Raw genomic sequence first — 27,230 nt, forward strand, 5'->3', positions numbered from 1 at the left:
GCAAAACAATGCAAAGCCTTGCAAACCTGGCATCAGGAACAAAAGGCACAAATCTCAGCAGCCCAATCTTGGTCCTGTGTCTGGCCCAGGCTCCATTGCAGTCTGCTTGAGCATGTGACTTCGACACAGTTCAGCGTGACCAAATAACTGCAACTGACATTTGTGCTTTTTGACTGCATTTTCACTAAAAACTTCAAAATTTAATTAATGCAGTTCTACTGATTGGATGGTTGTTTTAGTGTCATTATATTTATTAAAATTAATTCTATTATTCTAAATTGGTTTAGGACTTTTCTTGTGTTGTGCTTTCACTTTATTGGTGTTTGTGTGCTGCGTAAATACTTTACACCTTGCCTCTATGTGGAGCCCGTCTGCTTTTGTGCCAAGCTACACAGGGTTAAGCACAGGTTAATTTAGTGACTCTAGTGGTTCACCGTGGCAGGGACTGTGAACAACCCACTCAACCAACAACCCAGTTTCTTAAACCTACATTTTTCTTTTCCTTTGTGATGCCCTGACCTCACAAAGTCACTCACAACATAATACTCTTTCAAGCTGTGGCACAGTCTGTACCTCTACGCCAAATACCAGGGAGCAGAGAGGGTGAATGCTAGGAAAAGCCACCCTTTTGGCACCATCTCTTGGCAGCTCTGCGCAACCTGGCACCGTGCCCAGCCTTCTCAAGCACATGTTTACAAGGAGCGCATTGTGACTGTTTTGCATTAGGAGAAGAATGAAGAGTGATACATTCCTACAGGACACACCTGACTGGGAGACGATCCAGGACAAAGCCCCCAGAGGATGGGCGCGATGGAGGTCACTTGGGCTCTGGTCGCCCTGGCTGTGGTCTTACTCCTGGGCCAGTATCTCAAGCTTCAATGGGCAGCAAGGAAGCTCCCACCAGGACCAACGCCGCTCCCTATCCTTGGAAACTTGTGGGCCCTGAGGTTCTCTCTACACCATGAGACCCTCATGCAGGTATGCGGGGCTGGGGAAGCTGGGAAACGCAGTAACTATACGGCAAAGCAAAACATAGCGGCTTATTCTAAGTTGCCACTCTTATTTGGGGGTAATACGGTACCACATTTAGTAAACAGTGATCCCACAGGGTGCAGTTTGTAGCGGGGGCATAACCGCACCTTTCGGTTTGCGCCCCTTGAAAGGTGATGAAACTGCTAATCCTTAATTTTTCCCAGGTTCCAAGGTGTGCAAACTGGGAAGGGGCATTGTTTGCCCAAACTCAACCAGGAACATTTGTGCAGAAAAGAACCGAAATAGTGTGCAAATCCTAGTCCAGACACAAACTCCTGTTTGCACTTAACTAAGCATTGGTGGAGAAATCAGAACATGGGTAAGATGGCAAAAACTAAAAGTCCCTTCACCTATGATGGCAAAAAGCCTTGCGTCATTCGCGCCTGTGCATGGATTATCGTTTGGTATTGTGCCTTGAGCCTATGTAAAACTGTGAAGCCAGTGAATGACGTGTGGGGCTGCAGAAGTCCTCTGCCTAGATTCAGCTGATATTTGCAATGTGGAATCTAACACATGCAGTTCAGTGCTTCATGGAACATGCAAATAGATATGTAAAATGCTCTTTCACTTCACTGATGTATAGTTTGTTTTTAAAGTTTCATATAATTTAGGCTTTCAGATTTTGCTGAAGAGCACTTCGATAAAGGTGGTGAACAGGAGGTGTGCCTTGTGTTTCCAGCTCCATAAAATACTTCATTTATTTAGTTGGCCTTGCTATTTCATCAGAATAAAGTTTATTTCTTTAACCTCGAGTTGCCAGCTCACATCGAGTGCTGGTCTGTGGTGAGCAAAGAATTTTTTTGTTTGGCTGTTGAGGGTTAGTTCTCAGTGGAGTCGCATTGGTACTTGTAAATGTATGCTGGGGTGTATGATGAATAGTTGTGTACCTGTGCTTTCATTAGAGTATGGTGAGGAGTCTGTCGTATTTCATAGTTTGTCCTGTATTTGTGTCCTGAGTTTTGTGATTTTGTCCTGCTTTTTTACAGTCACAGTGCAGAATTTGCCTCTACAGCAGATGGTCATCCTAGTTGAAATATCTGGTACTGGTCCGCAAGCTGATGCCTAAATGCACCAAAGGTTTTCTCTGGGTCAAGCGCCACAAATGCTGCTGTACAGCTTTCGGCATGTAAGGAGGGTTTAGGAATGTCCCCAGTCGACCATTGCAGGACTCCTGGGCACCTCACAGTACTGACATGCTGTTTTGCTTTACTTCACACTGAGACAAGACAACATGAAAGGAAAGCCAACAATTCAGCACTCTTAGTCTGAGTAATACATTTATTAAAGCACTTTTCAAGGTTCATATAGGGAAAGCGTGCAGGTCAAATCCAGCAACACAGATACACCTCTGAAAATAATCACAGCAGTAGAATAATAATGATCAAAGAAACAAACAATGAAAATACTCTACTTCAATCATGGATAATATATCTACATATACAGTGATTATATATTCATTCACAATGTAAAGCTAAAAATAAGAATTAAAACTGCATCACCATGGGGCGAGGTAGGGACTCATCTCTTTGCCAACTTCAAGTCGAGAACCCAAACGACTGCCAAAAAAGAGGAAATGGGAACCAGACAAAGGCGTCCCTTACCCGTAATGAGTTCTGTCTAACCTAAGTCATCAGGCTTTTCTCTTAAACACCTTAAACAAGCTAGAGAGGAGAGTTCTATAAACTTCCCCCTCCCATATTGTGAGCTGCTGTTCAAAAGCTGGCTGTACCACCCCGTGTTGAAAAAGCATGTTAGATTGGCCACATCCCAAGGTGTGCTACCAAGACTGAACTGTTCCCTGCCGTACCACAAACATTCTTCTGGTACATCCTTATCTTTCCCTCACTCCTCTGTGTTATGTCCCTGCCATGGTGAGAAAGAGAGTGGAAACATGTTGCACAAGCTGTGCACCAAAAAATACCTTACAGTGATGGTGTATGAAGCCAGGTGAAACACAAAATGGACTCAGATAGAGCTGGTGGTTAAATACAAATAGCATTACACATGCACAGTCCTAACAGAGGTGCTGACTTTGCACAACCCAGATATCATGCATGCACATTGTGAGAAAACAGGGCTGATTGTAGAGGCCCCATAACTTTTTGCCCCCATTTTCCTCTTTTTGCTGGTGTTTTCCTGACTTTGATGGTGCCCTGGGTACTGCAAACCAGTCCCAGGGCCTGTGCTCTGAGTAAAATGGATATGCAAATTAGGCTAATTATAATTGGCTAAGTTAACCTACCTATAAGTCCCTAGTATATGGTAGGGCATGTAGGTTTAGGGACCACAGCATAGGTGGTGCACACCTAGGTGCACTGCTGAGGTGCCCAGTGTCATTTTAAAGGCAGGCCTGCTTTGCTGGCTGCTTTTAAATTAAAGTTATATGCAAATTCGACTTTGGAATTAAAGGTACTTCCAAAGTCTTAAACTACCTTATTTTTACATATAAGTCACCCCTAAGGTGTGCCCTATGTGCCCCTAGGGCTGGGTGCCATGTAACTATAGGAAGGGACTTTATAAAAATAGATTTATAAGCCCAGGTGAGGTAAAAACAGCCAAATTCGTTTTTCCCTCATTGAAGTAAATGGCCTTCATAGGCTAGAATGGGCAGACTTTATTTTAAATTTTAAAGTCTCCTTAAATGTTACATACCAAGAATTTGGTATCAAATTGATTGTTATAATAAATCCCACAACTTCCAGTTGTTGGATTTAATACAACTTGTCCAGGTAAAAAGTTTAGACTTTACCTAAAAAGTTGCCAATTTCAGCTCTGCATTGTTTTTGCTGCTGTGCTCTGATTGGCCAGCCTGCAGCAGCTTCTGCCAGGCTGCCTTGATGAGGTGTGAAGTGGCCTGGCTTCACACAAAGGAATGTGCTTGGGGGAGAGAATCTCCCCTCAGCAGATGGTGAGGCAGGAAGGGGGAGGGCTGCCAAACTGGTCTTCAAAGGCAGAGAAGGACATTTGGAGCACCCAGCAACACCCCCACATCCTGCAACCCCAGACAATTAGGTGCCCCCTTGATTAGATTAGGAGAGGGCAGGAGAGGGGTGTGTTTATGATTTTTAGCCACACCAGTGGGTGGGCTCAGCCAGATGTAACCTCCAAAAATCAGATTCATCCATGTTGGATTTTTAGAGACTGTTGCCTTCTGGGATGGATGTTTGCCACACTTCCCAGGAAGTGGTCATCACAGGGGGACGACCCTGTCCCTGATTGGAGAACCAGGGCCCCCCTGCTTTTCACCCAGGAACAAGGATAAAACTGGCAGACCTGCACCCACGCCTCAGATCCCCACCAAATTTCAAGAAGAAAGAACTTAAGGAGAAGAAGGACTGCCCTGCTGGACCCCTGGCCTGCACCTGGAACCTGCACTCAGAAGGACTGCACCAGCTGCACACTTGGGCTTCACCACAAGAAGGACTTTGCCTGGCTTCAACTGGTTCAAGGAGGGACTCCCTGTTTGCTACAGGTGAAAAATTGCTAACCAGAGTCCCCTGCACCAACTCCTGAAGAAAGCGACCAGCTGACCACTGTCCAGTGGCCAAAAAGGAGTTTGCGCCAGGTGCATTCTGGGAGTTGAAGTCCGCACCCCCCAAGGACCATCACAGAACTTCTGGACCCTTGGGGTGAGCTGTGGACCCCAAAAGAACCTTAAAAGAACATCTGGGTGAAGCCCCAGAAGTTTGGAAAAGATTTGAGAATTTTTGGAAAAAAGCTCCAGAGAGGGACCGACCCGCCGCGGAAATTCTAGCCGGCTTGCCTCAACCGCGACCCGGCCTGACTTCGTGGTTCGTCCCGGTAAAGAAAAACATCCAAAAAAGAGACTAAGTCCGAAGGTAAAAAGTTGACCGGGACCTCCCAGCCATCGTATCCGAGAAGGGCTCCATGGACGTCGGATCAAGATCCAGGTTTACCCCGGTCGAAGGATTTTCATCTCGAAAAAACGACTAAGTCCGAAGGTAAAAGTCTCCAACGAGGAAACCCACATCGCGTATCCGGACAAGGGCTCCAGGAGGTCGGATTCAACTGGCAGGTTCGTCCCGGTGAAGAAAAACTTCAAAATAAAGACTAAGTCAGAAGGTAACTTTTTAACCGAGGCCTCCCGCGACCTGTAGCCGAGCAGGGCTCCATCGCGGACGGCCTGAAAGTTTTACTTTGCCCCGGTCGAGGTGCAACCAGATGACCCGATTGGCGCTTTTTGTTTCTAAGCGCTAGAAAAGTAATAATTCTTTAAAAATTCATATCTCCGGTTCCCCTGAACCGATTTTAATCGTTTTTGTGTCATTTTAAAGATAAAAATATAAACTATTTTTATAAATTGGTTTTGGATTTTTAAACTGTTTCCTGTGTTTTATTTAACTACTGTTTTGTGATATTTGAATGCTTTACACTTTGTCTCCTAAGTTAAGCCTTGACGCTCGTTGCCAAGCTACCAAGGGTTGAGCTGGGATTAATTTACTGAGACCTAACTGTACCTAGGTGGAGGTTAGTGGCTTGTTGCTAGGTGTAGGCACCTACCTGCCCTTACCAATAACCCATTTTCCAACACACATCCATACCCAACCACCACCAACATGAGATATTGTTGGGGTAGTACTGTGCGTGCTCTGGGAGGTATGATGCAGTTGTCCTCCACCTGGTGGATAGGCAAGGCATCGCAATGTCCCACTGTTTGTTTGAAGGAGCTCCCACAAACAAATCTATGGTTGATGGGTGGGTGGGGGTGGTAGCGGAGAGCTCACTCTTTGTATAATATATTGGGTGTATTATGTGTTGTGGTGTCAAGCTACATCTGAGAAGTCCTGTCTTGAAAGCTGTAATTCTGCATTTTGTTCATGCATCTTGGTTATGGTACTTGCTAATCAAAATTATTTATAAGTAGTAGATGCGCTCACATTGAAAACTGAACATGTTTTGTACCAAAACATCACTCATGCACAGTTTTATATTTAAAGGAAACCATCAATGAGTACTGAATCAGTATTCGTAGAATTCTTGGATTGGTGAGTGTCTGCGTCAGATAAGAGGAATTCACTGCTGTTACTGCTTAAAAAGCCATATGAATGTTATATTGTTGGTAATATTTATTTAGACTTTACATGGGCCTTGGTATCTTGCGTGATCTCATGCATAATCACAACCCTTACTTCTGGGCGTGTGTCTTCAGCAGCAGCTTGGTTGGTCAATGACTGCACACTTTGGGTGTGCATGCCAGCTTGGAGGAGACACACCTACATCGGGCCTCAACCTGCAAGGTAAACTTGCTTTGCCCTCAGCTCCAGTGTACCGGGCGTCAGCTTTGTGGTGGGATGTGCTCGAGGGGCTCAGCCTTTTTCACCATGGTGAGTGCCGCATGACTGCGAGAAGGCCCAGTCTACCTCCAGAAAGACTCCATCCCCCAGACAACCTACTCATGAATGTTGCAGCCATCAGGAACTGCCAAAAACCCTGGATAATCATTGGCTAACCCTCAAATGGCCATCATGGTAGTATGACGTTTGTGGTGGAAAATGACTGTTATTGGTCACCTTCCAAAACAGCAACTTCCAGGTGATTTGGAAGAAGTGGCACAGAGGCAAACAGGTGTTCTGAATAGTAAATAAGCCGGGAGCAGCTGTGTGGGCCTTCAGACAATTTGTTTTGCAAATAATTGACCTACCATCAGGGGAGGACTTATGGGTGCTCAGAACACTCTATGAGTTGCTCAGTGGAAATGGATGCGGGTGCTGGGCACTCAGAATGATATTTGAGCTGCAGGTAGCAGTGGTGTGGAAGTTACAGAACTGGAAATAATTGCTGGGCTCTACCCTGATTGTATTTCCTCATAAGAACCCTGGCTCTCTCTACCCCATGCAAATGGACTGCAAAGTGGCCCAGCGCAGCCCATGCCAAGTCTCAAAGATCCCATGATAGCCAGATGTGCCTCCATTGCAATGCAATGGATACTTCACTGTCCTTGCTCTGCAATGCAAGGCACTCCTTAGGCAGACTGATGCACTAATAGGGAGATGGATGATGATGAGAAAGAAATGCTGCCAGCACTGAGCCTAAGTGTGTACGGCACGTTTTCAACCAACAGTTCCCGTGGGTGACCCCAACAAATCAGTGCCTGGACAAGGGAGATCCAAACCCCTCTTCACATATTGATTTTGTGTAATGATGACTTGAGTGTATGCACAAAGAACAAACACTGGAAATGCCAGTAGGCCTGGCTTCAAAGGAATGTTGCGTGGTAATGTGAGGCATTACAAGTAAAGAGTATGAAATGTTTTTCTATGGAGGCGAGGAACTGTAGAATAATGTTGGTGTAGATTAAAAGGGCAGGTGACAGTTGCCCTTTCAAGCGAGACCTAAGCATCCATGCCATGTAGGTAAATTACTAACCTCTTCCCATCTGTGCTGCGGCCACTGCCGGAGAAAACACCTTAAATTATCTAGTTATCTGAGGCACCTTAATTGCAGTACAATGTTACGTGTGTATCTCTGGACATCCACGCTCAGGAAGCTGGATAAATGCACAAAATGATCCCAGGTGTGTGGATGGCAAGCAATGTTTTGTGGAAGTACACAACTTCTTCCTAATCTATACATGTACTACTGGCTCCCAATATGTCGGCGGACAAGGTTTAGCCTACAAGTGAAGGTTTCAGATCAATGGCATTGATTTTGGCATTAATTCATGGCATTTGTTGGACGTAATTGTTTTAAACTTGAAACATTCAAACATACAGGCATACCCTGATGACATTGCGATGGATTACCTATCACCTTGTCATGTTCTCTATTCATATACCCTGTGTTGCTATTACAATTGAAGCAAGATTATTTTATATTCACTATGCATATATAAGTGAAGCTTTGTAGATCGCAGATCCTGTACTGAATTACTTCAATGTGCTCTTAAAGTTGATGTTTAATAAAAAAGACATATAGATCAATGTAGCAACAGGCTGTTTTTTGTAGGAAAGTAGCCTCTTTCTAGCATGGTTACTTCCACTTTTGGCCTGTTTGTCAGTGTGTTTGGCTGTGTCTACTGGGGTCCTGCTAATCAGGACCCCAGTAGTTATGCTCTCTCTCTTAAATTATGGTTATTGCATACTGCTAACCCAGTATTTTACCCAAAATTGGCATACTGCTGCCCCCTTATAAGTCCCTAGTATATGGTACTTAGGTACCCAGGGCTTTGGGTTTCCAGGGGATCCCTATGGACTGCAGCATATCTTTTGTCACCCATAGGGAGCCCATGCAAAGGCTTCTGCAGGACTGCCATTGCAGCCTGGGTGAAAAGGTGCATGCACCCTTTCACCACCATTTACACTGCACAAGGTCACTTATAAGTCACCCCTATAGCCGGCCCTCCAGCCCCGAGGGCAGGGTGCAGAGTACCTGTGTGTGAGGGCACCACTGCACTAGCAGAGGTGCCCCCATGACCTCCAGAACCACTTTCCCAGACTTGGTGAGTGCAGGGACGCCATTTTATGCATGTACTGGACATAGGTCACTACCTATGTCCATCTACATAATGGTAACTCCGAACATAGGCTTGTTTGGTATCAAACATGTTGGAATCATACCCCAAGGCTTTTGCAAGCATTGGTTGTATGATTCCACGCACTCTGGGGGCTCCTTAGAGGGCCCCCAGTATTGCCATTCCATCTTTCTGAGGTTTTCCAGGCAGCCTCAGCTGCTGCCACCTCTCAGACAGGTTTCTGTCCTCCTGTTGCTTGAGCAGCTCAGGCCCAGGAAGCAGAACAAAGGATTTCCTTTGGGAGAGGGGTGTTACACCCTCTCTCTCTTTGGAAACAGGTGTTACAGGCTTGGGAGGGGTAGCCTCCCCAAGCCTCTGGAAATGCTTTGAAGAGCACATATGGTGCCCTCCTTGCACAATCCATTCTACATCGGTTCAGGGACCCCCATTCCCTGCTCTGGAGCGAAACTGGACAAAGGAAAGGGGAGTGACCACTCCCCTGTCCATCATCACCCCAGGGGTGGTGCTCATAGCTCCTCCAGAGGATCCCTGGGTTTTGACATCTTGGATTCCAAGTTGGCAGGGAACTCTGAAACTGGACAAAGGAAAGGGGAGCGACCACTCCCCTGTCCATCACCAACCCAGGGGTGGTGCTCAGAGCTCCTACAGAGGATCCCTGGGTTTTGCCATCTTGGATTCCAAGCTGGCAGGGAACTCTGGGAGCATCTGAATGGCCAATGCCAGAAGGTGACGTCAGAGCCCTCCCCTGATAGGTGCTTACCTGTGTAGCTGACCAATCCCCCTTTCAGGGCTATTTAGTATCTCTATCTTGGGTGGTTCTTCAGATTCGTATTACAAAACTCCAGCTGGAATCCTCTGCATCCTTTACTTCACTTTCTTACCGAAGAAACTGCATCTGGACCCTCCAGGAACTCTACAAACCGCAACAAAGAAGAAAACACGACTTCTGCAACATTGTATCTTCAGCTCCTGCCAGCAACTGCAACTGTTTCCTGGTTGTGTATCCTCAGAGAACAGCCTGTCTTCAGCCTGAACCAGAAGAACGAAGGAATCTCCCTTACAGTGAAGGACTCAGTCTCCTGCTTCAGCAGGCACCTCTCTGCATTTATGACCAGTGGTGTGGGTCCCCTCCCCTAAAGAGCTGAATGGATCCCTCCTCACAGGTGGTGGACTGAAGTGGTCCAGGTGGTCCTGACGTCCAACTGTCCAACTTTGGTGGAGGTAAGAGCTTGCCTCCCCATGCAAGATAGTACCCCTGTGCATCACATTTTTTGCAGTTGTCAATGCTTGTTGGCATCCTTCCACGAAGTTCCCCATGCACCATGCAGCTCTGACCCCCAGCACTCCTTCCTTTGAGGCACAGCTTCCTGCGTGGTTCTCCGGCGGCGTGGGACCCTTTGTTGTAGTGCTGCATGGGCTTCCTTTTGCACCTTCTTTGTCCCCATGCTGTGGGACTCCTGTGCATGTTGTCTCGTCTTCTGAGGGCTCTCTGAGTGCTCCATCTGACTCCCCCTCCTGGGTAGAGTCCACCAGGTTCCCCCTGGTCCCTGGCAGCGCCATTTTCCACTAACCGTGACCTTTGCACGTGCCAAGGCTTGTTGGCGGAATCCAGTGACACAAACCAGACTGCAATCATCCATCCAGCGGGGGACAGCATCTGCACCAACCATGAACCCGCAACCATCTTCTTGGGTGCAATACTGACTGTTGTTCTTCACCGATGGTTCGCCTTTTGCACCTTCATCTGGGTTAGCAGGGGCTCCTGTTCTCCCTAGACCCTTCTGTGCTTCTTGGACTTGGTCGCCTTCTTCCACACGTCTTCAGGTCCAGGAATCCATCATTGGTGTCTTGCAGTCTCTTCTGGTTCTTAAAAAATATTTTTTCTCCTGTTCTTGTGTGTTCTAGGAAAGTTACTGTGATTTACTCCTGCTTTATTGGCTTTGAGGTGGGTTCTAGTTCTTACCTTTAGTGTTTTCTAATACTCCCAGCGCCCCTCTACACACTACACTTGCCTGTACCTTTATTTTTGTAACACTGAGTATTTTATTCAATATGTGTGAGTACTGTGTGACTACAGTAGTATTGCATGAGCTTTGCATGTCTCCTAGATAAGCCTTGGCTGCTCATCCACAGCTACCCCTAGATAGCCTGGCATCTAGACACTGACTACATTCCACTAATAAGGGATACCTTGACCTGGTATAAGGTGTACCTTAGGTACCCACTACAAACCAGGCCAGCCTCCTACATGTATCATACATTTGAGCCAAATGGGTAAGCTGTTTTTGCAGGGCTGCATATTGGCAGCCCAGAGACAGGAGGGATTTATCCATCTCTCTTCTATTTAACACCAAAGGTCAGTACTTTGTGTTGTTGCATCCCACGAAATAACCCCTCCCCCCCCCCTTCAAATGACTATGACATGCAACAGGCACATGTTATGTGATAAGACATCATCTCTGAATGAAATGTTATTACACAGCTAATGCTGCTCCTTCTTCTCTGATTTAAAGCCCGTCCAGTGAGTGATGTCACAATGAGCCCAAAACCCAACCTGACATCATCATACAAAGGAACATTCTGGGAAGCCAGTTGCTCGTGGTTGTTAAAGATATAGGCCCTGGTAAACAGAAATGTTTATTTTTTCTCCACATCAGATGGCTGCAGATCAAACCACTTATACCAGGGCGCTGGTTGTCAAGAGGGCGGACATATCCCTGTCACCGCTGCCAAGTTTGTCTGACTCATTGATATTAAACGTGTCACACCTCTGCATCCGACAATATATAGTCCCACCCAGGATCTACTGTAATCTCATCCTTAAGTGGCAAGCGGCATGTAGGACCCAAAGCTCACAATCTTCCCGGATTGATCAAATTGTCCTTTTTGTTCCATGCCATCTGGAAGACAATAATCTACATTTTTCTTTTTACTACTGCCTTGACCTCACAAAGAATTACTCATCCAAGCTGTGCCACAATTCGTAGCCCTGCTCCCACCACTAGGAAGCAGAGAGGTTTAATGCTGGACAGAGCGACCCATCTGGCACGGTCCTTTAGCATTTCTGATTAACCAGGACTTCTTAAGTCCCTGTTTAGACAGTGCTTGACTGTTTTGCATCAAGAGAAGGAGGAGGAGTGATACATTCCTGCAGGACACACCTGACCGAGAGACCGTCCAGGACAAAGCCCCCTGAGGATGGGCGCGATGGAGGTCACTTGGGCTCTGGTCGCCCTGGCTGTGGTCTTACTCCTGGGACAGTATCTCAAGCTCCAGTGGGCGGCGAGGAAGCTCCCACCAGGACCAGCGCCGCTCCCCGTCTTTGGAAACATGTGGGCCCTGAGGTTCTCTCTGCACCATGAGACCCTCATGCAGGTATGCGGGGCAGGGGATGCCGGGAAACGCGGTGATGAAAGGGCAAAGCAAGACATAGAGGCTTCTAAGTTGCCGCTATCATTTGGGGTGATACCACACCTAGAAAATACTGACCCCACAGGGTGCGGTACTGGGGGCAGCATAGCCCACCATTCGGTTTGCGCCCCTGAAATGGTGACTAAGGGGCTAATACTTTCTTTTTCCCAAGTTCCAATGAGTACAAACTCTGAAGGTGCGTTGTTTGCCTAAACACAACCAGGAACATTTGTGTAGCTAAGAACCTTATTGCTGAGCAATGCCTGCGACTATTAGAACTCTAATCCGGACACAAACTCCTGCTTGCAATTAACTGCGCATCAGTGGGGAGATCACAGTTTGGGTAAGATGGCAAAAAATCACTCCAGCTATGATGCCAAAGAGCCTTCGCCCTTCGCGCCGGTGCATCATCGTTCGGTATATACCATGAGCCTATGCAAAACTGTGAAGCCGCTGAATGAGGTCTGGGGCTGCAGGAGCTCTCTGCCTATTTCAGCTGAAATGTACAATGTGGAATCTCACCCATGCAGTTCTGTGCTTCATGCCACGTGCAACTGGATATGCCAAATGCTTTTTCACTTCATCGATGTATAGGTTTTTTTTTTGTTTCATGTAATTTAGGCTTCCAGATTTTGATGAAGAACGCTTCGAAAGTGGGTGGTGAGCGGGAGGTGTGTACTGCCACGCACACGACTTTACACCATAGCGCAAAGATGTGGGCATCGTGGCTAGCACGGCTTCTGTACTGGAAGGGCACACTTCCTGTACAAAATTCTAAGGTTAAACAATTTAGTTTTACATTTCCACATTGGATGTGTGCAGCGCACATGCAATGTGGAAAGTATTTGGAGACATCATAACAGTTCTCAAAATTGCGGCTGCCTCAAGAAGTGTTATTTGTTTACACAAGGGCAGGTCTAACAAAGTCTGTAGATCTGGCTTTGAGTCAAAAACCATGGGCGGTTGCTTTGGAACGTCCAAGTATCACCCATAGAACGCCCTGTGATTCAAAGTAGCACAAAGCAGCATAAATCTCTATTTGCAGACTTTAACTGCAATTTACCAGTGAAGAAATGTTTGCCCTGGAAAGTAAATATTTTAGCAAAATGTCGCTTTGAATACATTAATTTACATTCCTATTACACAATACCATATATATCATTTTTTAAAATATTAAACTGTTTTAAGAATGTTCCCGATACTTTCCCATAGGGAGGTCTCCACTTCAATGGTGGAGATCTCCACCAACAGGTAAAAGGTAGGGGTGGGCTCTGAACTCCGCTCGCAGACTTTTTCGTTTTTTTAAAAAGTTTTTTTTTAATTAGTTTTCACTTTCAACTGTTCCAACATACAATGTAGTAATGAAATATCACCGCATACAGATCATAATTGAACATGCCGTACGCATAATAGATCTACAGGTGTGTTGCAACGATTCTATATTATTTAACATTGATGTTGATCAACAATCACCCTATCCCAACCTCTCCCCACCCTGCCCCGCTTCCGTCTATTAAATATAAGGGTTAAAACGTAGGGTCGCAATTAATATTGAGCTTCTCAGGGGTACCACTCCTTGCATGGGAGGGTGATGCATATAATCACTTACAGAACCAACCCATTCCCATCAGTCACACATGAGGAAGGGGCCTCTATGAACCCTGAAGTTCAAAATATGTGGAGGCCACAGGCTTTCTACTCAGGCTCGCTTCCAGCCTCTCACAAGAGATGCTATTTGCCCGCCGACAGTCAGCCCTACCGCTCAATCGGTGCCCTAAACGCTTCTACTAGTGAGTCCCACTCTAGAGATATTGTTTCTTTCCCCAGTCCTCTATATTCTTCTCTTCTAGGGCAGCACCTTCACCCTGACTCCAGCGTAATACTTCCTCTCTCCACGAGAGGAGAGAAGGGGGGGTGGGCGGAAATCCTGCACCTCGTCAGCTGACGTATTGCCAAAAGCATAGCCAAGTCCATGAAGCATGTAAGTACTATTGGAGGTACGTTTCTACAGTGTCGTCCCAGGAGGAAGTAAGCGGGTGATAGTTCCACTGGTTCCTTCGCAAATCTCTGTCAGCGCGGTACTTAGTGCAGTCCAGTACTGTGCGTGGGATGCGCATGCCCACATCATATGGAGGAGATTGGCATCAGTGGTGCGACACCGAGGGCAGTGCGCCGTTGTAGTGTGCTAGATCCTATTGAGCCCAGGCGGAGTGAGGTTCACCTGGTGAAAAAAGGTAAAACTGAATCAACTTCAAGCTAGTATTACGAGTCACTTTTTTAGCATATTGTGATGGAAAAGTCAGTTTTTTGACAGTAATGTCTCTACCTACATCAGCTGCCCACGTGGCCTTCAACGTGTCCAGGGATTTGTGGAGTTGTGCCCGGATCCTGCGATATAGCCATCTAACAAGATGCCTACCGTGTCCCATTGTATGAAGAGCCTGGAGTGTTTCATGCATTACCGCTTCAGTACCCTGCGGTGCCCAGTAAGTGCGCACATATGATAGTATTTTAGCATGAGTTAAAAAGAGTCTCTGATAAACCATGTATTTGCACAGTTTACATCCGAGAGTAACATGCCATCTTCGAACAAGTCCCCTAAGGTGATTGGACACCACTGTTCCCAAACTCTGAGCATAGTCCCCGTGATAGTTCCCGAGCGGGTAAGGAGCCCACACAAAGGTATGTTAGACGCATAGGTGGTTGCTGAAGCTGTGCAGCATGTTGTTAGTTTCCAATAAGCCAATGCCGTACGTAATTGAAAAGTAGCCCCGAGGGGGAATTTAGGTGACCCAGGACATAACAACCAGAGAGTGAAACCCCTCTTCCACAGCGCATCTGTACAATTTATCTCCTACAGATTATAGCTAGCTAGCCAATAGGACAGCCATTGCAGTTGGCCCGCAATACAGTAGCCCTTGAAATCTGGAGCGCCCAATCCTCTCAGGTCTGGGGGTAACTGTAGTTTCGTCAGACCAACTCGGTGATGACCTTTACCCTATACTAGGTCTATCAATAAGGAATTCAATGTCCAAAATACTCAGGGTGGTACTATGAGCATCAGGTTCATAAAATAATATAAGATCTGTGGTAAGATTACCATCTTCACCAGGGCCACCCTCCCCGCCACTGAAAGCGGTAGCGTGATCCAAAAGACGATTTGGGATCAGAGCAATGTAATCACAAGGTTTAGATTACCATCTAGCAAATCCGTAGGGTTCCAGTAAAAGCGAATACCAAGATACTGGAAGGAGACAGGTGCCATTGCAATGGTCCTGGGCCCAAATTGGATAACAGGCTCCGAACAGGTGCCCCGGAAGGAATATGCATATCAGGATTCATTTGGAGCCCTGAAAGGAGTGCAAATTGGGAAAAAATCTGCTCCGTCCGATCCATGCCCTGGCGTAAATCTCTATAGTAAAGTATCATATCATCCGCATGCAAGGTGCAAGCATGGGTAGTGGGACTGAGCACAATTCCCCAATCTTTCGCGCTGCTGCGAAGGTGTTGTGCCAGGGGCAACCCTGTCTAGTTCCACGGTATATGGGGTCAGAGGCGGATATATGCACTCCTGTCTTGGCCATGGCAGTCGGGACATGTACAAGAGCCTCGTCCACTGTGTAAATTCTGGAGGTATGCCATAAGCCTCCAGAGATGCCAATAGATATTGCCAGCTGAGAGTATTAAATGCTTGCTGCATATCTAAGGAGATGTAGCCTTTGCTCGCAGAGTTTGCAGTTTTTCCCACTCCGCGCTCTGCTTACAGCGCAGAGTTCTGAAAAACTCTGTGTAGTGGAGCGGAGCGGGGTTTTTTCCTCGCTCGTGCTCATCATCGATGAGTTGGCGAGCACGAGCAAGGAAAAATATTTATTATTCAAGACCACCTCCTGGCGAGATTTCTCCACAACGGCAGTCGCAGATGGTTGCAAGCGCTCATGTTCAGAAACCTAGCATGCACGTTGAGGTAGCTGCTAGCTAGTAGAAAATCAACTTGACCGGCAGAAAAGAAACGGCACCCTCTTGCGCTGTGCAGGGAGCTGTTCACGCTGATTTTTCAGTGCGGGACAAACACCTGGTGCTAAAAATCAGTGAAAATGGTGCAACCTAACTCACTCCTCTGCTTGCAGAATCCCTTGTAGCGTGACAGAGTTTTTTTGGGCACTCCGCAGAACTCCGTGAATTCAGCCCAGGCATAGTAAAAGGTTACTAGTAGTAACTTTAGGCTCATAAATTCTATTTGAGGAGGCTCCATCCACTTATTTTAGGGAATGGAGAGATGTAAGTTTGTACCTATGTGTAAATGTCCACAATAAAAAGTTACCTATAATCCTAGTTCTCTACCATGGGAATCATCATCAAAGTCATAAGCACAGAATATTCCTGCCTACATGCGTGAACTGTATAGCATAAAAATTGTACCAACAATTTTCAAAACCTATATATATATAGATGTATTTACATACATCTATGCATCCTATGTTAAAGGCCAAAAATGCCCAATTTACATTGAGTGTTTCTTTAATGAACATCTCACCAGACTCAAGCATTTCTGTAAATCAGAAAAGAGAAAGAGAGAGCATGAAATGCAAACACAGCTTTTATTGAAGGGAAAACTGCAAGGAAATGCCCAGTCATTGTTAGCCAATAGGCTGCATTAAAAGCATAGCAAGAGAATACCGGCACCGTGCCTTTAAGAACTCCAGGACCTCCTGTATCCCATCATGCCCCAAAGGTGACTGTTCGGTGGTAGGTCCGTTCTTTTTTCTGGCTCCTTCAGTGAGGATCCTGGAATACTGAACACTACAGTTTTTGACAAGTTTGCCAAAGATTATTTTAGGAAGTAAAACATTTTCCCTTAATTTTACATTTTTAGGTGTCTGTTTGCACTTAGCACTATTTTTCTGACTCAAAAGTATTTTTCCAGTCACATTATGCCACCTTTTTTCATCAAGTGAACTTCATGGGGCAAAAAGATGGCACACTCTGATTTACACTCAGTGTGTATTCTCTGTCTTCCTTCTTCTCGTCATCAAGAAACTTGCTATGACTCTCGGACGTTTTCCAGTGGAACTCTGAAGGACAGGGGGAAGATTAAGTTGACGCCTTTCAGGACAGAGGAAAGGTAGGACCTTGAAGTGGCCTTAGGAAATCTAGGAAGAAATTGAAAACAAATAAAACCGGAGTAAGTATATTAATTGGGCTGCATTCTAAACATTTATTTTGGGTGGAGTTACTCATTTTCTCCTTCTGGAGAGATAGAGGGAAGGTTGGGTGGAGGGAATAAACGATGAAGTAAAGCAGGATGAAAGAATGAAACGAGGGTGGAGATACAGAAGGATGAATGGATAAAAGAAAGAATGAAAAAAGACTGAAAGAAGTATGTAAATAAGGAAGGAAGAAAGAAAGCTGGGAAAAGACGTTAGGGCAGAGAAAAGGAAAGAAAGACAAAAACTAAAAAAAGGATGGCAAGAAGGAAGGAATTTCAGAATTCCCTCAAGGAGGACAATCTGCCGAAAGACTGCTGGGCTCACTTGCTTTGAAAGACCAGTAGGTCTATTGCTGAATTAGCCCCCCATCAGGGGGCTTTTGAAAGATCCATTTGGCTTGGGCAAAGTAAGGGACCTGCCAGGTGCACTTCTAGAAAGCCAGTCTGGCCGGTGCATCATCACTACCCTATGTCAACCTCTTGGAGGTCATAGAGGTCTGTGTCAAAGTTACTCACATCCAGGTCCGCTGCCGGCAGGGCTGGTGAAGAGTCACTGGTTTGTCAGATGCACTGCACATCTCTGAAAGACCAAGAGGCTGTCGATAAATTGTCAAATGACACACTGAGACCTTGTCCTTCTCTTAATGGGCCATGCCATAACAAACATTGGCAAATCCAATAGATTTAGCAGTTAGGTTTATGCAGGCCGTCAATTCATAACTACGTGTGTGTATGTGTGAGAAGCTTACACGGCTGACGTCATTGAAGATATAGAACCATCATAACCAGGGGATCAGCTGTGCATGCTTCATTTTGACAGATATGTGCAAATAGGTCGCTGTAGATGTATTATCTGTATACACTGGTGGCTGTGTGATATCTGTTGGACCACTATATGTATTTAGCTTTGTCTGCATGTGTGCCTGCATCCCATGTGCAGGCACTATACAAACAGCAAAACCACTGGCTTTGTCAACGCAGGTTATGACAAGTCACCAAAGGACAAGCCATTCGGGACATCGTGCAATTTACTGAAACCCCCACCACCTGACCTTTCAGAGGTACAAGGGGCCTCTCATATAGCACTGACTCTTTCCCAACCCTCCAGTGCTGTCGTCGATGCTCTTAGCATGTGATCGATGATGCGCTCTGGGCTCGCCAGACGCGCCGTGTATGACAGACTTCTCAGAAGCACTTCTGGCCCAGTCACACCTTTACCCAGTTGGAATGAACTGTCCCAGGTAACCCCGGACGAATGACCTACCCTGCATGAGCTCCAGCAGCCTGTCGGTGATGCGATGAATGAGTGACTCGCTCTTTCTCAGTCTCTGCATGTCAGAGGTGCACTTGACATGTGTCGGACTCTTCCCTAATACTACCGGCAATTCAGAGGTGTTTCTGGGCTAAACTGACTCGCAACTGCCCTACTTAAACCCCAGATCGGAGTTGCAGTGTGCCACGCTGCACAGTCGCTCAACGCTGCACACGCAGTGATACCAGGCATGCCACAACATGCAGCATTGTAATTGTATTTATATAGCGCTTACGACCGCTGACGAGGCGTCGAGGCGCTTTTCGGCGAGTAGTCCAGGCGCTCGTGCGCACAGGCGGCAGTCTCCGGATGCCAACAATGTGTGTGACGTGAACTTCATTGCATGAATTCAGGGGCATCACAAGCACCTAACGTGTGAAAACATCTTAACAAACACTGGCAATGCCAATACATTTGGCTTTTGTGTAATGTTTGCCGTTACCCAGTGGCACAAATGAACATATACACATAAAGCAACAACATTGCAGACGTACTTATGCATATGCAGACTAACGTGCTCTGTGACAAATAACCACACAGTCAGCCGTGCATACAGACAACACATACACAAGCGCCTCTGTGCCCTCCAGTGTGTGGTTTCCAGCACATTCGCATCCTGGTATCAAAGAGGTCCTGCTTTGTGTGCCAGAAAAGAGAAAGAGTGTGCTTGTTATAGAGAGTGATGGTGCTGCAGGCAAAATGCAGAGACACATTCTGAGTGAGAAGAAAGGTGTGAACAAAACTACTCAAACATTGATGCTGAGAAGATGAGTCCAACCAGACTGACAACATTCCTGTGGCAAGCATCTACCTTCTTAAATAAATGCATGCAGCCAGTCATTGTGGCTGCGAGTGGTTCAGTGTGTATTGTCTGATGAAAAGGACCCTTGCACCAGCACCCATCCAATGAGCACCAGGAGCTCTGAAGTAACTGAGCTCTCCGGGCACAGAAGAACACATTCTAAAGGGAGCACACAGGGGGGACTGGAACCTACACAGTTCTGAGCTACACAACCAGCCAACCTAAACAATACCACACCCCTTCTTTGTCAAACACAAAAAACACACAATGGTGTAGATGCACACCAGGAGACAGTGCACAACAGGAATGCTCGAGTGACAAATTCACAACACAAATTTAGCAATAGTTGTAAGTAACATAAAACCAGCAAATACGTCGGAAATATCTATAAAATTAACAAGAGTAAATAATCTGTACATGTCAGAATAAAAATCAATACATGAATACAGAATTCTACATCGCTTTATCTACTACAATCCTGCTGAAATCCCACACCCGTCCATCTTCTAATTTAACTAGCTGCTTGACATTCAAGGGGGCACATTATCTGCCTGCACCTTGAACTTTCTGAGGCAACCGAACAGGAACAACCGAACATCACCCTTCCTTGACTTTCACATCTTTGACAGCCTTAATCTTATACTGTAGTACCATTTTATCCTCAATTGTTGCCTTAATTCTCTCTCTTTGAACGTTTCATTTAATAGGTAACCATGAAACACTTTTTTTGTGAAAGAACCTAAGGAGGCAAAAAGAAATGACCTGGCTTACTCTTGTCAAATAATTCGAAAGGTGTTATTCCTGTAGTAGAATATGGAGTGGAATTATAAGGCTCTACATGCACTGCAATCGCTTTTTCTCCAGTTTCTTCTTATGTCATTTGAGAGTTAAATAACTTTTTTCTATTGAACCTCTCAATCATGCAATTTGTTTGTGAGTAATACAAAGAAAACCTTTTGTGTGTGACTCCTCCTACCTCAAGTTATTCCATCATGGCCGTGGATGTTAAAGGCACGCCACTGTAAATTAACAAACATTTAGGATTGCTTGCCTTTGCAAAGATCGCTCATAGAAAATGAATTACTGAAGCAGTAGAAATATCTAGAACAATCACCATTTCAGGCCACCGGGATTACATGTTCATAAGAACAAACAAATACTCACAACCCAACTTTGAAGTCTACAACTTTGATGTTACGTCCCAAAATATCGAAAGCCACCTCATCCCCGGTCCTGCAGGAATTTCATCACAGACCATGGGGGTTAATCTCAATTTATTGGATGTATCACTCAATTTACAATCCAGACAATCATGCACCAATCTCTCTGTCTGAAGACCCATGGTAGGCCACAGAAGTGATTACCTCTGCCTTTCTATTGTCTTACACACACCTTTTTTGTCCTTCGTGAGCTAGACCTAACAATTACACCCTCACTTCTTCTAGGCCCACAAGTCTTGACACCCTGAAGAGCAAATCACCTACCACAGAAAATTCACAAGAAATCTTTCCATACTGGGTACTATTGACATCCATACTACCGCTCTCTTTTACCTGTAGAAACTAAGTGACACATTTATTTTAATACAGGTTCTTTATCCAACTCAATCAACCACTCATCATGGGAAATGCAAACTGATATGTTTAAAAACATTACATTGATAATCTTGTAACATCACTATCCACTTGCAGATGTGGACTGACATTCTGTCAAGATCTTTCGGAATGTACCAAAAACATGATGCCTCATAAATCTGGCTAAACTTCTCGTTGGCCCAAAACACAGCCAAAGCATCTTCCTAAACCATAGAATCTTTACTCTCTGCTCCTTTTAATCCCCTATGTGCAAAAAGCATGGGGCCACCTTGTGATCCTAGGAATCTGAGCAATGATTACATCAGTATTGGAACTTGCATAAATTCACATGCTTGAATCAGAATAGAAAGCAGTAAAAAACACATTTTACAGAGATACAACATACCATGAGTTTGAAAACTATAACACAGGGAAGCAGTGAAGCAACCTTGTGTAATACAGGTTAAGCGGATGGTGGGAAGACAGAAATGGCTCACCTTTATTGAAAAAAATGTCTTAGGCCTGCTTGACCTACGGCTGCATCTCTGAGGACTTCCAAATACAAACAGTAGTGTTGTGTGAAGGTGTGGGCACTCTTCCAGGTTGCTGCACGGCAGATATCTGGGAACGACACCCTCACAAACACTGCCATGGAAGTGGATATGGCTCTTGTGGAATGAGGACATACTCTAGAGTTCAAAGACTGAACCGCCGTTTGATGACAAAAAATAATAGTGCTGGATATGCATCTAGAGATACTTTGTTTCATTAGAGGTAAATATTTCCTTGGTGCGCTGCAGGCCACAAAGAGCTGGTTGGTTTTTAAAAATCTCTTAGTTCTGTCCAAGTAGACCTTTATGCACCTCTTCAGATCCAGTGAGTGACAAGCTCTCTCGGCTGACATTTGAGGGTTTGGAAATAATGATTCGAGAATTACAGGCTCTCTGAGGTGAAAGTCCAATGGGACTTTAAGAATGAATTTCAGGTTAATACATAAAATAACTCTGTCCTCCCTGAACTGTATAAATGGTTCTTGGATGGTAAAAGCCTGAATCTCGCTTACTCTAAGTGCAGACATGGGTGCGATAAAAAGAGCCACTTTCCAGGATAGATACTTCGTATCTGCTGTATGGATTGGCTCAAACTGAGGTTTCATCAATTGCCCCAATTCTGTGTTCAGGAGCCACATTGGCTTGGCCTGGGCATGGTTGGTCTGGGCCTCTTCGAAAGTGCAGGAATCGTTCTTGACAGGGCAGAGTCCATTGACGGGAGATCACCTGTCGTCGCTTGTTGGCTCGTTGTCGATGGTGGTGGCGTCAATGAGTGAACAGTCGACGAGTGAGCCGTCAATGGAGGATTTGCCATCGGCGAGAGTGTCAACGATGGGACAATGTTTATTACTGACTGCACAAGAGCTGCAGTCGTTGGTGATGGCGCCATCAATGAGAAGGACACTGCCATCGACACCCTTATAATGGTGATGGTAAATGTCACAGGAGGTACTGTGGACAGCGTCGTCATCGATGTCCTTATCGACAGAGATGTCGTTGACAACCCATCCGTCGGTGGTGCTGAAGACATTTTTTTGAAGACATACTTCACCTGATGTGGAGGTGGAGTTGTTCGGGACTCTGAAGTTGATTTCTGAAGCGATTTTTAGGGGAAATCTTCTCTTGTCCTTTTTTGATGGAAGAAGGGCACATTTGTGAGGCAATTTGGAGGGACTGTGGTGCTTATGAGCACCCTCAGAATTCTTTTTAGATGCCTTATTTGGAGGTTCCTGAGAGGTATGAGGTGCTGGCTCCTCTCTAGAGCCTTTCACAGGCATTTTAGAAGATAACACAGATGAGGATTTGCTTTCCTCATCAGAGACCAGCTTGTCTCTGGATTTGAGTTTCTGCAGCCAAAGAAGAAGTCGCCCTTCACGATCTTTTAAAGTTTTCGTATAAAAAGTGCAACATATCTTGCAGTCTCTTGTTTTGTGCTTGGGACAGAGACAGTATATACAGTCTTTATGAGGGTCATCAGTATGTAGCCTCTTCATCTTACAAGTGCCTCAAGGTTTGAAGAGCTCTTTGTTTGGTGTTTCTGACATAATAGAAGTCAGTTTGACGCACCAAAAAAACAGAAACACAAAGCTGTAGAATATATCTTCCAATGTAGAAGTAGAAAACTATGAAAATATTTTTTAAGTAGTTCCGACTGGAAAAAACTAAGCATAGCTCAGTGGAGACTGCCTAGCACGACATGCAGTAGAAAATCTGAGGGAAGGCAGTTTCACTAAACTAAAAGGCCTGGGCCTATATGTTCTATGTCTATTGTGACATTGCTTTTCAAGGGTACCGGGGACTCCCATTTCGACTACGGGGAATGATTCAAGCATGTCAATCTATGAAAGTTCTAATACTGGAGTAATAAGTCTAACCTCCCTTGCGTAGGCACATATGCACAAAGAAAATGCTAATAAAGTCTGCAGACACAATTCATTGTATAATTATAGCATCAGTGTTACAAAACATTACTCATACAATAGGATATCCAACAGATGCGGCACAGTGAATAAGTGAATAAAGTGTGCAGGTACTATTTACTATGTGTACAACCTATTGCTGATACTTCATACAACTATAACAACTCAACGTTACAGTACAATGAGTACATTATTTCTCTCAATATCAGTGCAGTGGTATCAGTGTACTGGTAATACAGTTGATGTTTCGACCCCAGGCAATTGTTACAAGGTCATCATCAGGACCAACGTTGCACTGATGATGACCCAGTAAGCAGAATGGCTGGATTAGGGTACTGAAGAAATGCCGGAATTGCTGGGCACAAAGAATCACTCAATCGTTAGATAAACCATTGAAGGAATTGTGCAAAGGCCTGCTATTGCTGGAAGCCATGTCCAAAGGCCATCAGTGCAAGAGCAGTCTGATGTCTAATCTGACCATAAATAATGAAAAGAGTATTTGTTTTCCTTATAACTTTTGTTTTATCTAGATAAAAACAAACACCCGTCTGATATCTACAGAGTGTGGTGCCTTTTTTACAAGAGTAGAAGGATTTGGCAAAAGGTAGGAAGAGTAACAGTCTGGTTAATATGAAAATACAAAATTACTTTTGGGCGGTATGAAAGCTTGTTCTCTCTTCTTCCCCTTCTCAGACTTGAATTCTGGAGCAATATGCTCAATGGATTTTTGTAAAGTCTGTCACAGTCTATTGGCGTCTTGTATATGCTTCACTTTCACGTCTTGCCAAAGTGTGGGATTTGCTAGATGGCAGAGGAAATCTTTCAGATAATCACCTGTAGAATCTTATAAAAGAAAAGTCCACCTTCGCCTGTCCTAACTACAAGCACTCACACCTCCCCTTAAACCTGCATTTATTGGCTGAGTCCCCTGAACAATTCTTCAGACCTGTGCTAAACAACAGGTAGAGTGATCCCTTATACAGGGATGCAGATCATCTAAACTAAATAAAAAATGCTAAATATAGCAGTGGCAGGGATTGTGCAACCATATTTAAAGGGCTGAGCAGGACCTCCCAATAACATTAGCTTGCAGACTGCCTTATTAGCTTGACAGAACAGGTGACAAGTCAGGTCCAATTCAATAGGCAAAGTATCTTGTTTATCCAGAACAGAGGTATAATTATTCTTTCAAAACAAATGCTTGGAGCACACTCATTAATTATGTGCCACTCAAGATTTAAGTCAATAGGCCTATATTCAATTTCAAGAGCCTTCTTTTACTCTTCATTCCATTGTGAAGAAGAAACAGCAAATGTGCCCTTTTCCTTTTACTCTACTGGAGCATCTTGAGGGCTGCATGCCACAGAAACATACAAAACTTATATTGATAGATATTGAGGGTATAGTTCATTTTACATGTGTGGTTTCTGGATGGCTAGGGTATGCACCTAAGCCAGGCAGAACTGACCACGCTAGTAGGGTGAGTAAGTTACACACCAAAAATAACCTGTGCTCACCCTCTGGTAGTTAGGCACAGAGCAGGCAGGCTTACCATCAGAGGCACTGTGTAAAGCATTTGCACAACACACACACAGAAGCACAGTGAGCACACCACAAAAGAGACTCCGTACAGGATTATATAAAACTATATATAGTATGTTATACATAAGACAAGACCAAATCAACATAACTACTGTGTGTATTATGCAAAAACCTGAGAAATTACTCATTTTACTGACAATGCAAGTATCTAAACGACATACATCATAAAATAAGTGCAAAACACCTAAATAACCAAATATCACCAGTTGTACATAAATCTCCAAATATCCCCATAAGCACAGCAGTAACAATAAGCCTATATAGGCACAGGAACCACTGCACTCCTGTTAGTGGGGTTACAGTATTTATTGAGAGCCTGGCTGAAACTGTGGAATCTAGAACTTAAATGGTAGAGCACAGATGGGCCTGCGCTTCACTTAGGTGTTTCACAGTACTTTTCTCAATGGTGGCAAGATCCTGATCGGTCCCTCCATCAAGGACTCACTCTGTAGTGCCAGCAGCCAGCAAGTACAAGTGCCACCAGGTACGGCCAGTTGGGGGTGGGAGTATCACCCACACTCTCCCGGGTTCAGTGGGGAGACCTAACTAGGTCCTCCGATGGTAGAATATGCAGACTGCAGTTGCCTGCAAACGTGCGGTGCAGCTTTAGTTGCTCTCTACCTTTTTGCGTTGCAGCGAGAGCCCCACAGCAAGTCTCTCTTGCTAGAAGACGGTGTGGTGACTGGCCCCTCGGGTCAATCCGGGAAGTGAATGCATGAACCGCTACTCACCAGAGGAATAGAGGGAGGGACCTTTCATGTAAAGTGGCTCATCCTTGGAGCGGCCGTTGTCAGTGTGGATTCTTTGGAAATCCTCATTGCATCCAGCAGGAATGTGTGTTCATCAGTCACAGTTGGAGAAGCCCTCCTTGTTGGGACAACAAGTCCAACATGAATTCAGATCAGGGCTCGGTGCGTGAGAAGCGCGAGTTCGGCCAAGGACAACTGCTGAGTCCCCAGGAAGCACTCACTCCGCCACAACAAGGAACGCCTGATCTCTTACTGTCAAAGACAGTGGACCATCCATGCACTGGTCGGGGACACAGGAAAAGTGGATCTTTGATATCCCTGAGATCCACTGAACATGGGGGCAAGTCAACAAGCCCTTGGAGAACACTGGGGGCACAAGCAGGTAGCAGGCAGCACGCCAGCTCATCCAACATAAATGGAAATGTGGCAGTTCCTCCTTCAGCCCAGCAAGTAGGCAGCAGGCAAGCACAACAAAACAGTCAGTAGTGATGGTGGTTTCTCCTGGCAGCAGAGCAGCCCTCTGGTAGCGTGCAGCATGTAGAGTCAGCAGTATCTGCTTACAAGTACCATGCATTGGCTTATAATATGGGGTCAGAGCCCCTGTACTTATACTCAAAAGTATCTTTGATCTAGTGGGTGACTTCAAAGAAACCCTTTCAAGTGCACACTGACCTTTTTAACCCAGCCCTGGCTCCAGACGTCCGTAGGGGGTAAATCAGCCCTTTCTGTGAGGGCAGGACACAACCTTTTGACATGTAAGTGTGAACCACCTCTCACCCTCCCAGCCCAGGAAGACTATCTGTATGCAGATGAATGCGGTTGCATCCCGTCACACCCAGCCCTTCCTGTGTTGTGGCTGTCTAGAGAGTGTGCCCAAAGAATAGCTGTCACCCAGGCCAGGTGTGGATTGGAGACAGGCTGCAAAGTCCACAGAGTTATGATGACTGAGAAATGCCCACTTACTAACATAGGGATGTAAAATCTGACTACACCAGTAAGTAGGATATCTCATCATCGTTCTAAACATACCTACTCCTTTCTGATCAGGAAATACCACCTAAAAGTGCATAAGGGAATTCCCGATGCTAACCTATGAAAGGAGCAGACCTCACACTAGTGAAAAACGAAATAGGCTGTTTGTTACTACTTGGACATGCAAAAAATAGAGGTACATGTCCAACCTTTTACCTACACATCATCCTGCCCATATGGCTACCTAGGGCTACCTTAGGGGTGACCTATGTGTAATATGTGTAATAAAAGGAGAGTTTAAGGCTTGCAAATAGTTCTAAATGCCAAGTCGTAGTGGCACACCTAGGCAATGCAGTGGCAGACCTGAGGAGGGTTTGAAATGCTACTTCTGTGGGTGGCACAATCAGTGCTGCAGGCACATTAGTAGCATTTAATTTAAAGGGCCTGGGTATATGGTGTACTACTTTACAAGGAACTTACAAATAAATCAAATATGCCAGAAAGGTGTAAGCCAATCATTCCATGTTTAGAGGAGAGAGCACATGCACTTTAGCACCTGATAGCAGTGGTAACGTGCCCAGGGTCCTAGAGCCAACACAAAATAGGTA

General features: G+C 45.3%; 1 protein-coding gene across 2 annotated transcripts in view; it reads left to right on the forward strand.

The window, feature by feature from the left end:
- The first annotated feature begins 753 nt into the window (after positions 1-753).
- The window catches only part of LOC138279163 (cytochrome P450 2J2-like), a 157,359-nt gene continuing 130,882 nt past the window's right edge, over positions 754-27,230 (forward strand). Inside the window, exon 1 of one of the 2 annotated variants that reach the window (XM_069219384.1) lies at positions 754-978. In XM_069219384.1, the coding sequence (XP_069075485.1) occupies positions 802-978 (177 nt within the window). In that variant the 5' untranslated portion in view covers positions 754-801. Of the gene's footprint in view, positions 979-11,361; positions 11,900-27,230 lie in introns of those variants that run through there. The other variant, XM_069219383.1, reaches the window with a different exon arrangement.

The sequence above is a fragment of the Pleurodeles waltl genome, unplaced genomic scaffold (genome assembly GCF_031143425.1).
Source record: "Pleurodeles waltl isolate 20211129_DDA unplaced genomic scaffold, aPleWal1.hap1.20221129 scaffold_69, whole genome shotgun sequence".
In the NCBI taxonomy this organism is placed as follows: Eukaryota; Metazoa; Chordata; class Amphibia; order Caudata; family Salamandridae; genus Pleurodeles; species Pleurodeles waltl.